Raw genomic sequence first — 11,968 nt, 5'->3', positions numbered from 1 at the left:
CTTCATCAGTGGAACCCGTGCTGCAGACACTCATCATGGGCTAAATTTGGTTGGTGTGGTAAGACGCTGACCATGCAGCACCCGCAGCCATGGAAAGGTTCCTGCCTTGGCTGCAGTCACACAATTTATTCAACATGCTCCCTGTTGCTCCTGGGAACTGTATGAGCAGAGTTTTAGTGTGACCCACTCATGTAGTCAGTGCTCCTCAACATCATTTTCTAAGACCAGGTTATTGCAGGAACCCCAGATACTGACAATGCATCTCTTGCTTCTCTCTTTCCACCGCATCTTGCTGTCATGGCTTCCAGACTTCTTTTTAGGCCTATCTGTTGTTACAGGGTATTTGAGAATCTTCTGGAAGCTCTTGTAGCTGAAGATACACCCGCATCAAAGCTCTCTTGCTCCTTCTGTTTGCAGAACAGTGACTACGCCCCAGCAAGGTCAGAAAGCTGGTGCTTTTGTCACCCATGGCTGCGACTTGATGGCCTTACGGTTCTGAGGTTAAAAAAGAAACAGGAAAGAAGATGCTAGAAAAACAACTTGAATTAATAATAATTCTAGTTTATTTATAAAGAAGCGAGGGAGAAAAAAAATAATTTGTTTTGCAGGTCACCTTCACAGCAAATAGGAGTCATTCAATTGCTGCTGGATAATACAAAGGGCTGGCAATTGGAATGATGATTAAAAAAATATGAGCAAGATTTTCAGCGTTTCTTTGTAAAAGAAACAGAGAAAAACTGTTCGTCAATGCGGAACAGACACTATAAATGCTGCCTTAAAAGGAATCTGGAAGGAATGTGTATGTCCCTGGTAATAACATGGAAGATGACTGGCTCTGTCTTTCCAACACAGTTCCAGTCCCTTCTGGATCCAGAGGGAGTTTGTGAGCTTGCTGTCCTGCTCCATGCATCAAGATTTCACAGAAACTGGAGCTCCGCATTTCTTTTTGCATTTGAGAAGACATATGAAATACTTCACAGAATCACCAAATCGATGTTGTTGGCTGGGGCCTCTTGCGATCATCTAGTCCAGCCTCCATTGAGGAGGGTGAGCTAGAGCAGGCTGCCAAGGATGGTGTCCAGTCTGGTTTTGAATACCTCCATGGATGGAAACTCCAAAACTTCTCTGGGCAACCTGCTCCAGTTTTTGAACACCCTCATGATTAAAAAAACAAAAGTTTGTGTTCAGATGGAATCTGATGTGTTTCAATTTGCCTGCATTAACATTGCACAACGTTTGCTGGAGCACAGCTCCAGTGTGACAGAACACGTGGCCAAGTGTTTCACAACTGCTGTGACTGATGGATTGCTGCTCACAGAAATAAAAGGCGAAAGCCCAGCTAGCTAAGCCTGGCTCTGGAAAGGAGAAGCAAAGTGTACATACTCTGCTCCTTTTCCTAAGGAGGAGAGCTGTGTTACAGAACCACATGCACACCTTTGGGCTGTTCTGTAGCAGGGAACTCTCCTCAGAACTCTCCAGCCAAGGATGTCACAAGGCTGAAGGGCCCTGTCCTACTCACCGGCTTCCCCCTGAAGAAGGTGCATTCCCCTCATGATTGACCCAAGCAGCCAAGCTCAGTCACATGGATCCTGGCAGAGATCAAGGCACTTCTGCGGCCCTTTCAGTGCTCAGCAAGACTTAGGCTCACGTTTTTGGCACAGAAAACTTCAAAGCATCAAACCATATAAGCACAGGCTTTCCTTGTGCCCACTGCATGTGTCTCCAGCAGTGATACAATGTGGTGCAGCCCTGCAAACACACGGCCGCCACACAGCACTCCCACCCTCCTGCTTGGCAGCCTTTGCTGCTCAGTGGTGACAAACCAATTAGCCCATATTCCCCCCCACCTTTTTTTTTTCCCCCAAGGAAGGAGCCCGGAACCGCTGCGGAATCACCCTCCAAGGAATCTCCAGCACAAGCCCTCTCTCGGTCTTATGACCGGGTCTTAAAATGGTGTGGGAATGAGGCGTAAGGCTTCTTAACGCCCCTCTGCCCGCTGCTGGCCGAACACCGGGGCGCTGCAGGGCTCGTTTTGTGGGGAAAGGGGAGGGAGCGAGCACGGCCGGGCAGGCGGCGATGCAGCCTGGCCTGCACCTAGCCATGGCCATGGCGGCGGCCACGAACGGAGAAGGACAAGATGGCGGCGGCGCTGGCCCAATCAGCGCGCGGCCTCGGCTCGCGCCCGCCTGCTGCCCACTCCCGGCGCTCCACGTACCCCGGACAATTCCATTCGGCACCGTCTTCCCCCCCCGCCCGGTGGCTGAGGTGGGCCCGCCCGGTTGGTATAAAGGAGAGCGCAGAGCACATGTGCTCCTCAGTGCCGGCGGGAGCGGGAGGGAGGGGGTGTGTTGTGTTGGTGGTGTCGTGGGGAGAGGGAGCGGTGGGGGTCGAACAGTCAGCGCGCAGCCCCTCGGTGCTTGTGTCCCTATCCCCTGTGAGGGCTGCCGGTGCCCCCTTGCCCGGCCCTGCGTTCCTGCCGCCGCTTGCCCCCCGCGGGATGCGGGCTCGGCCCGCCCCGCCGGCCCTATTCCCCGCGCCGGCCGCAGCATGAGCGCGGCGAGCGACACGTACCACCTCATAAAAGACATAAAACCCGGATTGAAAAACTTAAATGTCGTCTTTATTGTGCTGGAGATCGGTAAGTGGCGCCCGGCACGCCCCACCCCCGGGCCGCCCACGCGTGTCCCGCGTTGCGGGGTGGGGGGTGGCGGGGCCGTGTCCCGCCCCGACCCCCCCACTGAGCCGCCGTTCTCCCCGCAGGGCGAGTCACCAAGACGAAGGACGGGCACGAAGTGAGGTCCTGCAAAGTGGCGGACAAGACGGGCAGCATTACCATCTCCGTGTGGGACGAGATCGGCGGCCTCATCCAGCCGGGGGACATCATCCGCCTGACCAAAGGGTGCGTATGGGGCCGGGGGGTTCCCCCGGGCAGCCCTTTGTCACCGCGGTGCGGGGCTGTGAGTGGGCACGGATGGCACAGCTCACCCCGTCTTGTGACCCAGGCAGCGCCCTGAGATCACTTCTCAAATTAAAAACCTCCCCCTCCACCACAGAACATGCTCACCGCGAGCACACGCTCTAGTCGGTGGTTAGGAGGGGCTTGTTTTTAACGAGGAGGTGGTGGTGAAGAGATTTGGTTCGGCTTAACAGGAAACTCCTTAGGAAAATACTTCTTTTTTGGGGACGAGAGGGAAATGCAACAGTCTGGTCTGTAAATCAAGCAAGTTCTTATTTTTACAGCCAATTCTTTACTTTAGCAGTCAACTCCTTAGTGGAAGGAGGGGATGGTTAACGTCTCTCATGCAGAAAAGTTGCTTTTCCTTGCAGTGGAGTTAACAGAAATGACAGGCAGAAAAGGAGACGCTTGTCAAATTCCCTATAAAAATTAATGCTATAGCTACACTGTGTAGTGTGTTAGTTTCGTTATGTGTAGTTCATTTATTTCAGAGAGTGGGTTTATCTTTTTTTAAAAAACCCTTACATTTATTATCAGTGTGAAAGAATACTAGCTTCGGTTTGCAAATCCTTTTCCATGTCATTTGAATTGCCAGTAGCAAAGCAATAATCAGTTTGAGTTCTTCCTGCCAGTTACGTTATGCTTAAAAATCCATTACACTGATCCTTTGGCCAACAGCACACCAGGAGATGGTGGAACTACAGCATGTGTAAGGTCATTTTAATTTGTTTTCATGAAAAAGTACATAGAAGGTTACTCAGTGGAGCTGCTGAGCCGCTTCTAAGTGGCTCATTTGAGTGTAATTCCTGGTTTTGGAGTGAAATTGGATGCCCCTTGCCACTAAAAACCACTGCTGCTTCCTCCTATGCAAATGTCCTTTTACATGAAGAACCAGACTGATTTCTCAGCAGAGGTGGTTCTGGGGAAGCTGGGTTATGTGGGGTGCTGGGACGCTGAGATGCATGGAACTAAACTAGAGTTCTAGACCAGCACAAAGACATTGAAACAAATTAATAGCGATACTGTTCAGCAGAGTAACTGTACTCTGCTCTGTGACTGGCTTACTGTAGCTGCTCTGGTGCTTCAGTGCAACAAATGGGATGGTTGTTGCATCCTTTCATGTCAAAATTGTGTTTGGCTTGCATGAATTAAATTTATGAACTGGCATCACTGTTCCTGGTGGGTGGCTAAGTCATGCCTTCATTTGCATGAATTGCACACTCACTTAGGACTGCGTAGGGAGTTAAAAATGGCTAAAGCTAAATACGTTCTGGTTTGGCTCTCATCTCAAGAAAAATGCCTTCACGCTGGCATATAAGTTTCTCCAAACACAGTTTTATCCTCAAATAGGATTAATTTGAGGGTGTGATGTTGCCATTGCAAGGCAGGTAAATCTCAGCTCTATAGGCTCATTTGACTTTTCAGTGCAGGATGCTCACTGTTACAAGCAGAAAAGCTTAGCTAGGCCCCACATGAAAAAGATGTCCTTTTTCTCTGCTGAATTTCAAGCTGTAGATGCATTCCTCTGCAAAAGCAGACACTTACTGATTTTTGTCATTGGCTAATTAACTCATTACAGGAAGCTGCTGCAGTTAATTTGTACATTTGAAGTTAGTTCTGGAGTTTAATGCTTTATGGCCAGCACTTTCTGAGACAAAAACAAATGCTTGTGTACATGAAATAACTTTGTGCTGTAGGTTATCAGTCCTATGATTTGCTGGGTCCTGTCCCAGTAAACGTGTGTTTAACTTATGTTTATTATTTGGTGGGTCTTTTCCTTAGTGCTTTGCCACAAGGCTGTCCAACTAGCTGTTTATTTTAATCGTAGAGGGGATCTTTAAAGTGAAAGGTAGCATTATGAAGAGCTTTAATCCTCTTTCTGGATGGAAAACTCCTGAGACAGGCACTAGATAACAATGCTTTGCTGCTTGTGCCGAAGTACCAAGAAGGTTATCAGTGCATTTGGCATTATGGTTCTGTTCCACTGACCTGACTCCTCCCTGCTGCAGCCAATGACTTCCAGTCTCAGCAGATAAGGCAAAGGGCTCGAGGAAGGTTTGTTATCTGTGTTCCAGAGATAGACCCGAAGCATACGGAAGTGGTGACTTGTCCAGATTATCTCTGACTCGCGAGAGTGCAATAGCTGGGGCTCCCAAATTCCTTTGCTAGAAGACACCCATATTCCTGTAAACTCCCTTGCGCCGCACCTGGGTTTCTGGTCTGCGTTTTCATTTATTTTTTTTCACATACTTGATGCCCCTCACTGAAAGGAACAACTATAGAGAAAGTTTTGCATAACTCAGATTCCAGTGCTTGAAGTCAAGTGCCACTCTGAGGTCTGGAGTGCACTCCTGCTGTTTTGTAAGTTCTGCGGTCAAAAAGTGTGTTCACTGTGTTTCTGTATGTCACTTGGAACATGATGATCAAACTTGCGCCTTTACAAAAATATCTGGTAAGGACATACACTGAAAAAGTAAGCACTTCCTATTATACATATTCAGTAGCAGTATTTATATTATCCAGTGAACAAATGTAATTCTTCCTGGCTTCTGCTGAAAGCAGAACTGAGAGTTGTCAGTGAATGGCAACACAGATACTGCTTTTGGCAAGATGCCTTTCCTCTGCAGAAACAGCCAAGGAAAGAGCATCCAGTCTCAAAATAATTGGCTGATTTCCTGGAATTGCCAAAGGAGTCAGCTGAGCTTCTAGTACCTTTTGCTAGAAGTGGAACATGGGGATCTATAACATTTTAGCGTGGTCCTTGGGGAATTCTTTTAGTCTATTCCTGTTGATATGTAATACTAATTTTTGGAAGGTAGCATGCTTCTGCTTTGTTTTTCCAACAGTGATATTTCTCGTTTGTTGAGAGACACTGATTTCTTTCTCCTTTCTTGGGTCAGGTATGCATCTCTGTGGAAAGGATGCCTGACGCTTTACACAGGACGAGGAGGCGAGCTGCATAAAATTGGGGAGTAAGTATTGCATGTTTGTACTTGCCATGTGATGTCCTGTTCTCAGCAGAGCATCGTGGGTAAGTATAAGACATGGTGGGTCTTAGTAAATGAAAGTGAGGGCAGCAAAGCCTGTTGATTGTCATGGATAGGTGTGGTACAGGCAGCTCTGGTGTAACTTTTTACATGCTATTGTGGAAAGGAGCTCTGATGCTCTCTGTTTCTAGGTATGTTGAGGAAAATCTTCCATCATGTTACGGGTCTAGGTTTTAAAGGAGGGGAATGCTATAAATGACAAGGGACTTAACTTGCATTGCTTACCTAGGCCTCAGCTGGAATAACTATTTTGGTGAAAGCCTTGTGTGTGTGTATCATGCTTTAGAGACAAGCAGTGCAAAGGAAGACAAAGGTGACTCCAGTGAATCATATCTAAACAGGAGTAGGCGTCATTAAACCTTCTTTAAACTGCCCACAAACAGAGGCGGAGACTCCTCCTGACTAAGAAAAAACATGAGTAACATACTTGACAACCAACAGGAAAAATAGCTGCATTTTCTAATGAGTAGTTCCCCTATTGCACAAAGTGCGGTGGGAAGCCTCGTAGTCATCAGGGAAGGGTGGTGACTTGTTGGATAGTTTCAAAAATGCCCAATGCTCAGCTGGATTTTTGTGAGGGATGACCTGCAGATTTTTGTTGGTGCAAAGCTGCTGCCTCAGAAGTGTCACACAGTGACTCTCCAGCAGGCTGGAGTAAGGCGAGTCCTCCTGGGGGTTGTGCCTTCCGGCAGGAGGTAGAAGCTCTACTTCTGCTTAACCAGTCCAAACTGCCTCATGATGCAAATCTTTCTTCCCCTCTGCCAAAATTTCCATCTGGTGAGTTGGTGGCCCTGTTCCTCCATAGTCCTCTTGAGTGGAAAAGGATGCTTTGGATTTCACTCCCAGTTTTGGAGCCCTCTGTTCTGTTACATTAATGGGACACTCCATGGCGTGGAAGTGTATAAGTTTTCCCTAGAGATCTAATCCTATAAAGGGATCGAAGTGCTTTTTAATACCCATGGATACTCTGAACAGCGGGGCCTGGATTAGTTACTTCTAGGTGATGGGCTGTGTCGAAAACGTAATGCTCTTTGAGTTGTGGAGTTGAGATCTCTGTTCAAAAATGGCTTTAGAACTTCCTCATAATCCTAATTTCTCCCCAGGTTCTGCATGGTATACTCAGAAGTGCCAAACTTCAGTGAGCCCAACTCGGAACACATCGGGCAGAACAAACTGGTATGTTAAACTCGCCTGAGGCTTCTGGCATGAAGTTCTCTTTGTTCTGAATACGTTACACTAGGCTGTGATCAGATGTGACTCCTCTGGAAAAATGGACTTGAAGTGAAATATAGGCAAAAATGAGCCTATAATTAGAGTAGCAGATAAATTCCATGTGGAGCCACTATAAGAACGCAGGAAAAAATCAGCTCTTTTCTGTAAAAATATGAAATTTCTCTCTCTGATCAATGTCTTTTTTTTTTTTTTTACATTTCTTTGAAGGCACAGGGTGAACAGAATAATAGTTCTGCATCAAGTAATATGGGTTCTTGTACTTTTGGGCCACTGGGTAAGTTTTTTATTTTGTGAAAGAATGATAAACACTTAATGGAAATAAAAAGAAATTTATCTTGCTAAGGGTCCTCCACTCTGGGGTGAAAGTGCACTGTGCTCTGAAAAGTCTTTTAAACTGCGGCCTGAACCTGCATGCACATAAACATCAACATTTCCTGAGTAATGGTTTCAGGATTTCTTCCCTAGAAGAGGAAGAAATCAGAATATTCAAGGTGCCTGTGTCATGTAAAAGGACTTGACTTAATACTAAATTATTTTGAGCCTTTCAAAGAGTTTTTGCAGCACTTGAAGTTGTGGTTTTTTTATACCACCTGAAACCTAGGCTTTAAAAATTATTTATTTTAATCTTGCCAGTCACTTTGGCTTTCCTGCCAGGTTTGCTCCCTAAAACAGACATGGTTGTAATCTGAATTCCCACATTTGACCCGGCTAGATCACTTTTGTGATGTATTTAAACACTGAATCTTCAGTAAGTAAATGTTTCAAAGACTCAAGTGAGCGTAAAGTACGAGGGAACTGTAGCAATGGCCTGCCTGCACGATGACCAGGCTTAGTACCTGGTGTTGTATAGCTAATTTCTTCTGGTGGGTGACAGCAATGGACCCATAACTTGCTGTTAAAAAGCTCTGTGTCACTTCAGTGCCCAGCTGCTTCCTCTTCAGCAACATTGTTTTCATTTCTGTTATTTTACTTCAGAGCTCTTTCTGTTCCTTTGAAAATCAATGATACTGAGCAAAGCAGGGCAGAGTTTCCAGGCCTGTCTTTCCTCAGCACAGGCTTTTAGCCCACTTGGTGTGTTGGTACCTCCTTGGTGTCCCTGCTTTGGGTGCTGGACAGCTGTTGGCACTCAGGCAGATCTTCTGAAACTTTTTGGTTTTCCTCTTGCTGCTTCTTGTGTGGTCTTTAAATGTAATTTCCTTTTGTCTCTTCTTTCTCTCCCCATGTGTCCTGTCATTCTGCCTTTTCAGCTCTTTCTACCAACAAAACACGAGCAGCGACGCTTACGATGCTCAAGTTCATGAGAACTTGGTGCTGAGTTGCTTCTGTGGCTGGATTTCACAAGGCAGCTCTGTGTGCTTTGTGTAGCCTGCTTTTCTGCTGCTGCTTTCTCCTCAATTTCTGCTGCCCTCCTATCTCTCTGGAACATCTTTGTGTGTGACCTACAAGCCAGTGCATGTTTCTGAAAGCACCGGCCTTAGTTTCATGAGACTTCGGTCTCTCTCCTGAGCAAAGAATCAGTGTTCAACTCTGTGACCCTTCTTTAGTGGAGAGTTGAGGGGCAGAGATGGACAGGAGGTAGTTTGGGGGGGGGGGGAAAGGTAAGCTGTGGTTTGAGCTCTTGCAATGCCAGAGGGGCTTTTCCTTCTGATGCTTGGGGTGTACTGGTTGCTGCAAATTCCATGTGTTCCCTGTTGGTGAATGGATTTCAGCCCACAGAACTCGTGATAACCTTTTTTTCTGTCTTTTTAGGAAATGGTTTACAAACTGGACCAGAATCAAGTGGATTTCCGTTTACATATAATCACGGCCACACTTATGCAGGTAGTGGGAGAGGCAGTGGCCGAGGACCTGTAAATCCAGCACCAGCTAATAGCGTCCAGCCTCTTCCCCCTGCTGTCAGTAACGGGAGGGACCCACGCAGAGCCTTTAAAAGATGACTATGCCAAATGTGGTTGTACAGCTTGCTTAAACTCTACACTCTACTTGAACACTTATTGCACTTTTATTTATAGTTAACTGTGAACTAGTTTGTCCTTTTTTTTTGTTTTGTTTTGTTTTGTGGGTTTTTTGTTTTAACCTTTTGGTCTATGGAGCAAACTTGATGTGATATATTTCTTGTTTTGCTTAGGGAAGCACAGTGAGTCTTCCCCATAAATTAAGGGGGTGAAGGTGGATATAAGAAAATAAGGGTAATGGGTTGAAGAGTCTCAATGGAAACTTGGTACCCTTTGCTAAATGCAAGAAAATTTCAGTTACATGTATGTATGTATTTTTCTGTTTCTGTTGGTCAGCCATATAGCCTTAAAAGGTCTATTGCGTCCTGTGCGTGCATACGTTGACTTCCATTAGGATTAGTGGGAGTTTTTCATATTGGAAGAGAAATGAAGGGGAATGGCAAAGATGCTCTTGTGAACTAGGTGTCCTTGGAATTACTATAGCCTGTGAAAGCAATAACTGTAAGGAAATAGCAGTGTCAGCACCCAGTGGTGTCTCCTGGATCAGAGAATGGATAGCTCAGGTGAAAGTTCAAGATGTGGCAAGCATCTTGAAGCTTGACTTCTGATTCAAAAAAAAGTGTACACTACTTAAAAATTCTCCATAAACACCATTATCACTGTCAAGGAAAGTGACACTGATTGTTGGTGTTTTTTTTTTCTCTTTGGATAGAAGCTTGGCTGTTCATTCTTGCTTTGCATGAAATAGCAGGAGAGGAGGATGTAAATTCAGACATCATTGCGGAATAGGGTGTTTGTAGCCACGCCTTGTGTGAAAGCCCAGGGTTATCTTGCAGGAGTCTGAATTTCCAGGAGAACTGTTTTCAAATGCTGCATTACCCATCTCTTCAACGAGGCTGCCTACTTCTCCTTTCATTCACTTTTCCAAATGAATTATGTATTAGGTGAAGCCATGCGCGTGGATTACAGAGGTACTGGCCAAACACACAGCTGCACTTCTGAAGCTGTTAAGCTGCTATGCTTTCTTTGCTCTGTTTCATATGAAATACAAATTATCCCTTAAAGAACTTAACCCCCCACCATCTCCCAGGGGAAGATAGCTGTGGTTTTATTTCTGAGATCACAAATGCCTTGGTTCTAGATCAGAGTCCAGTGCCATATTTCAGATCAGGTTCAAAACAACTTGGAAGCTGAGGTGTCATGCTGGATTCATCTGTTTAAATCTTCTTATAGCTGACCTCTCAAATAAAAAAAAAAAATTGCACTAAGCTTTTCAAAAACAAATCTAACTTTCTTTCTGTCAAGCCATAAAGACTTCATGACAAAATGCTATTTCTGAATTGTGAGTTCTATCTGTGGTCATTCATGTTAATTGAATCTACTACTATGTCACTAATGTTTACAAATTATTTACATTTGATCCTTCTGCTGTTGGTACTCTGTGATTTGTTGAAAATTGCTTCTAATTGGCAAAAGCTCCTGTCTTAGCCTGAAATACTGAACTTTCTTTTAAATGCAAGCAGCAGCAACAACAAACTTCTGCAGGGAGGTTTAGAGAGAGGCCTGTTTGCCTCTGATCTGGTGTAAAGGGCTGTCCTGATACCTGTGTCCAGGTGGAATTAGCAAAATTTGTCTTGCACATGACAGGGTGGCTTGTCTTGTGACATCACCCATGGGTGCCATTACAGAAGAACTGTGCTAACTGCTGAGCTGTAACAGAAAGAATGCAATGACTTCAGGGGAAATGGTATAAGGAGGTGTTTAACTCAGGGACTTTAAACTGCATATTTAAATAAGTCATGTATAGTCTAGATGCATGGACAACCTCTTCTGCAGTGTTGCATTAAGGCATTTGATATGTGTGTGAGAAGGAAGCCAAGAGAACTTCTCAACCTGTGAAGGATATGTGACATGTTCCAGAGGTAAAGGAGATGTAAGTATGGCGTGAGAGCTGTGCGTGCCAGGAGTAGCTGTACAAGTAGCAAGAGAACGGTGCAGGTGATGGCATGGTGGAGATTTCATGCTCATGGTATCTGACTGATTCTATGGTTCTATTCTGTATCTTCACCACTGAGCTCAAATCCTGGTGGTCTTGGCTTCTCTCCAGCATAAAGAAGGTTGAAATAGGGAGGAAACCCTGTGTTAGTGTGTGCTGAGGTGCCTGATGTTTGTAGCTCTATGCGTTTGAGGTTTTATTAAGCTAATAAACAGAATACTTGTTCACAAATTCTGAATAAAAAGTGACATGATTACTGCTGACAAGTGGCATAAGATTAAAAGCTTGCTGTCAAGTGGATGATCGATTTGCTGTTGGGAGGAAAAAAAGCAAGAGGCTGGTCGTCGTGTTTTCAAGGTTAGTAACATTCCTGCTTCCTTGTTTCTTATGCAAGACTATTTCAGTTTATTAATAAATTTTTACTTCTTTGCAGGGGAAATCCGTGCCCTGAAAAGTTGCATGGACTTAAAGTAAACGTAGTAGTTTTTCAAGGTCTTCTGATGTTCCAGTGAACCTCAAAGGTGTTTCTCTTGGAGGTATCAGTGTCCAGGGAGCGAGTTCTCAGCTGGCCGAGGAAGCTGGGAACCTGCCTCACATCTGTTTGCATTGCACCACCTTGGTGGACAGACAGACAGACATTTCTCTGTGTAAACAAGCAGCTGTCATAAATTACTGTGACACTATAAGGCAGTTCATGGGCACCTAGAGGTCAGGTCATTAGGGAGTCTCTTTGCAGATGTGTTCCCAAGATATTAAACATAAGGCTGCACTTAGGGTAGGC

General features: G+C 45.3%; 1 protein-coding gene across 2 annotated transcripts; it reads left to right on the top strand.

Moving 5' to 3' along the window:
* Positions 1-2,328: 2,328 nt before the first annotated feature.
* NABP1 (nucleic acid binding protein 1) lies at positions 2,329-11,464 on the top strand. 2 transcript variants are annotated; one of them, XM_082056651.1, is made up of 6 exons: positions 2,329-2,638; positions 2,761-2,899; positions 5,857-5,928; positions 7,107-7,179; positions 7,450-7,510; positions 8,986-11,464. In XM_082056651.1, exons 1-6 carry the CDS (start codon positions 2,548-2,550, stop codon positions 9,171-9,173), a joined length of 624 nt encoding a protein of 207 aa, XP_081912777.1. In that variant the 5' UTR covers positions 2,329-2,547; the 3' UTR covers positions 9,174-11,464. The 2 variants fall into 2 exon arrangements, with proteins under 2 accessions (XP_081912777.1, XP_081912776.1); XM_082056650.1 differs by having other exon boundaries at positions 7,444-7,510; positions 8,986-11,462.
* The last annotated feature ends 504 nt before the right edge of the window (positions 11,465-11,968 follow it).

Source organism: Streptopelia decaocto (assembly GCF_964273445.1).
Source record: "Streptopelia decaocto genome assembly, chromosome: 6".
NCBI lineage: Eukaryota > Metazoa > Chordata > Aves > Columbiformes > Columbidae > Streptopelia > Streptopelia decaocto.
Note: the sequence above shows the minus strand (reverse complement) of the source record. Positions and strands in the feature narration are given on the sequence as shown.

What these genes read in the sequence shown, in the direction of transcription:
- NABP1 (XM_082056650.1), top strand. Translation starts at nt 2,548, where the DNA reads ATGAGCGCGGCGAGCGACACGTACCACCTCATAAAAGACATAAAACCC. An exon ending in CTTTATTGTGCTGGAGATCG is followed by an intron (nt 2,639 to 2,760) that starts GTAAGTGGCGCC and finishes TTCTCCCCGCAG; the next exon opens with GGCGAGTCACCAAGACGAAG. An exon ending in GAGCTGCATAAAATTGGGGA is followed by an intron (nt 5,929 to 7,106) that starts GTAAGTATTGCA and finishes ATTTCTCCCCAG; the next exon opens with GTTCTGCATGGTATACTCAG.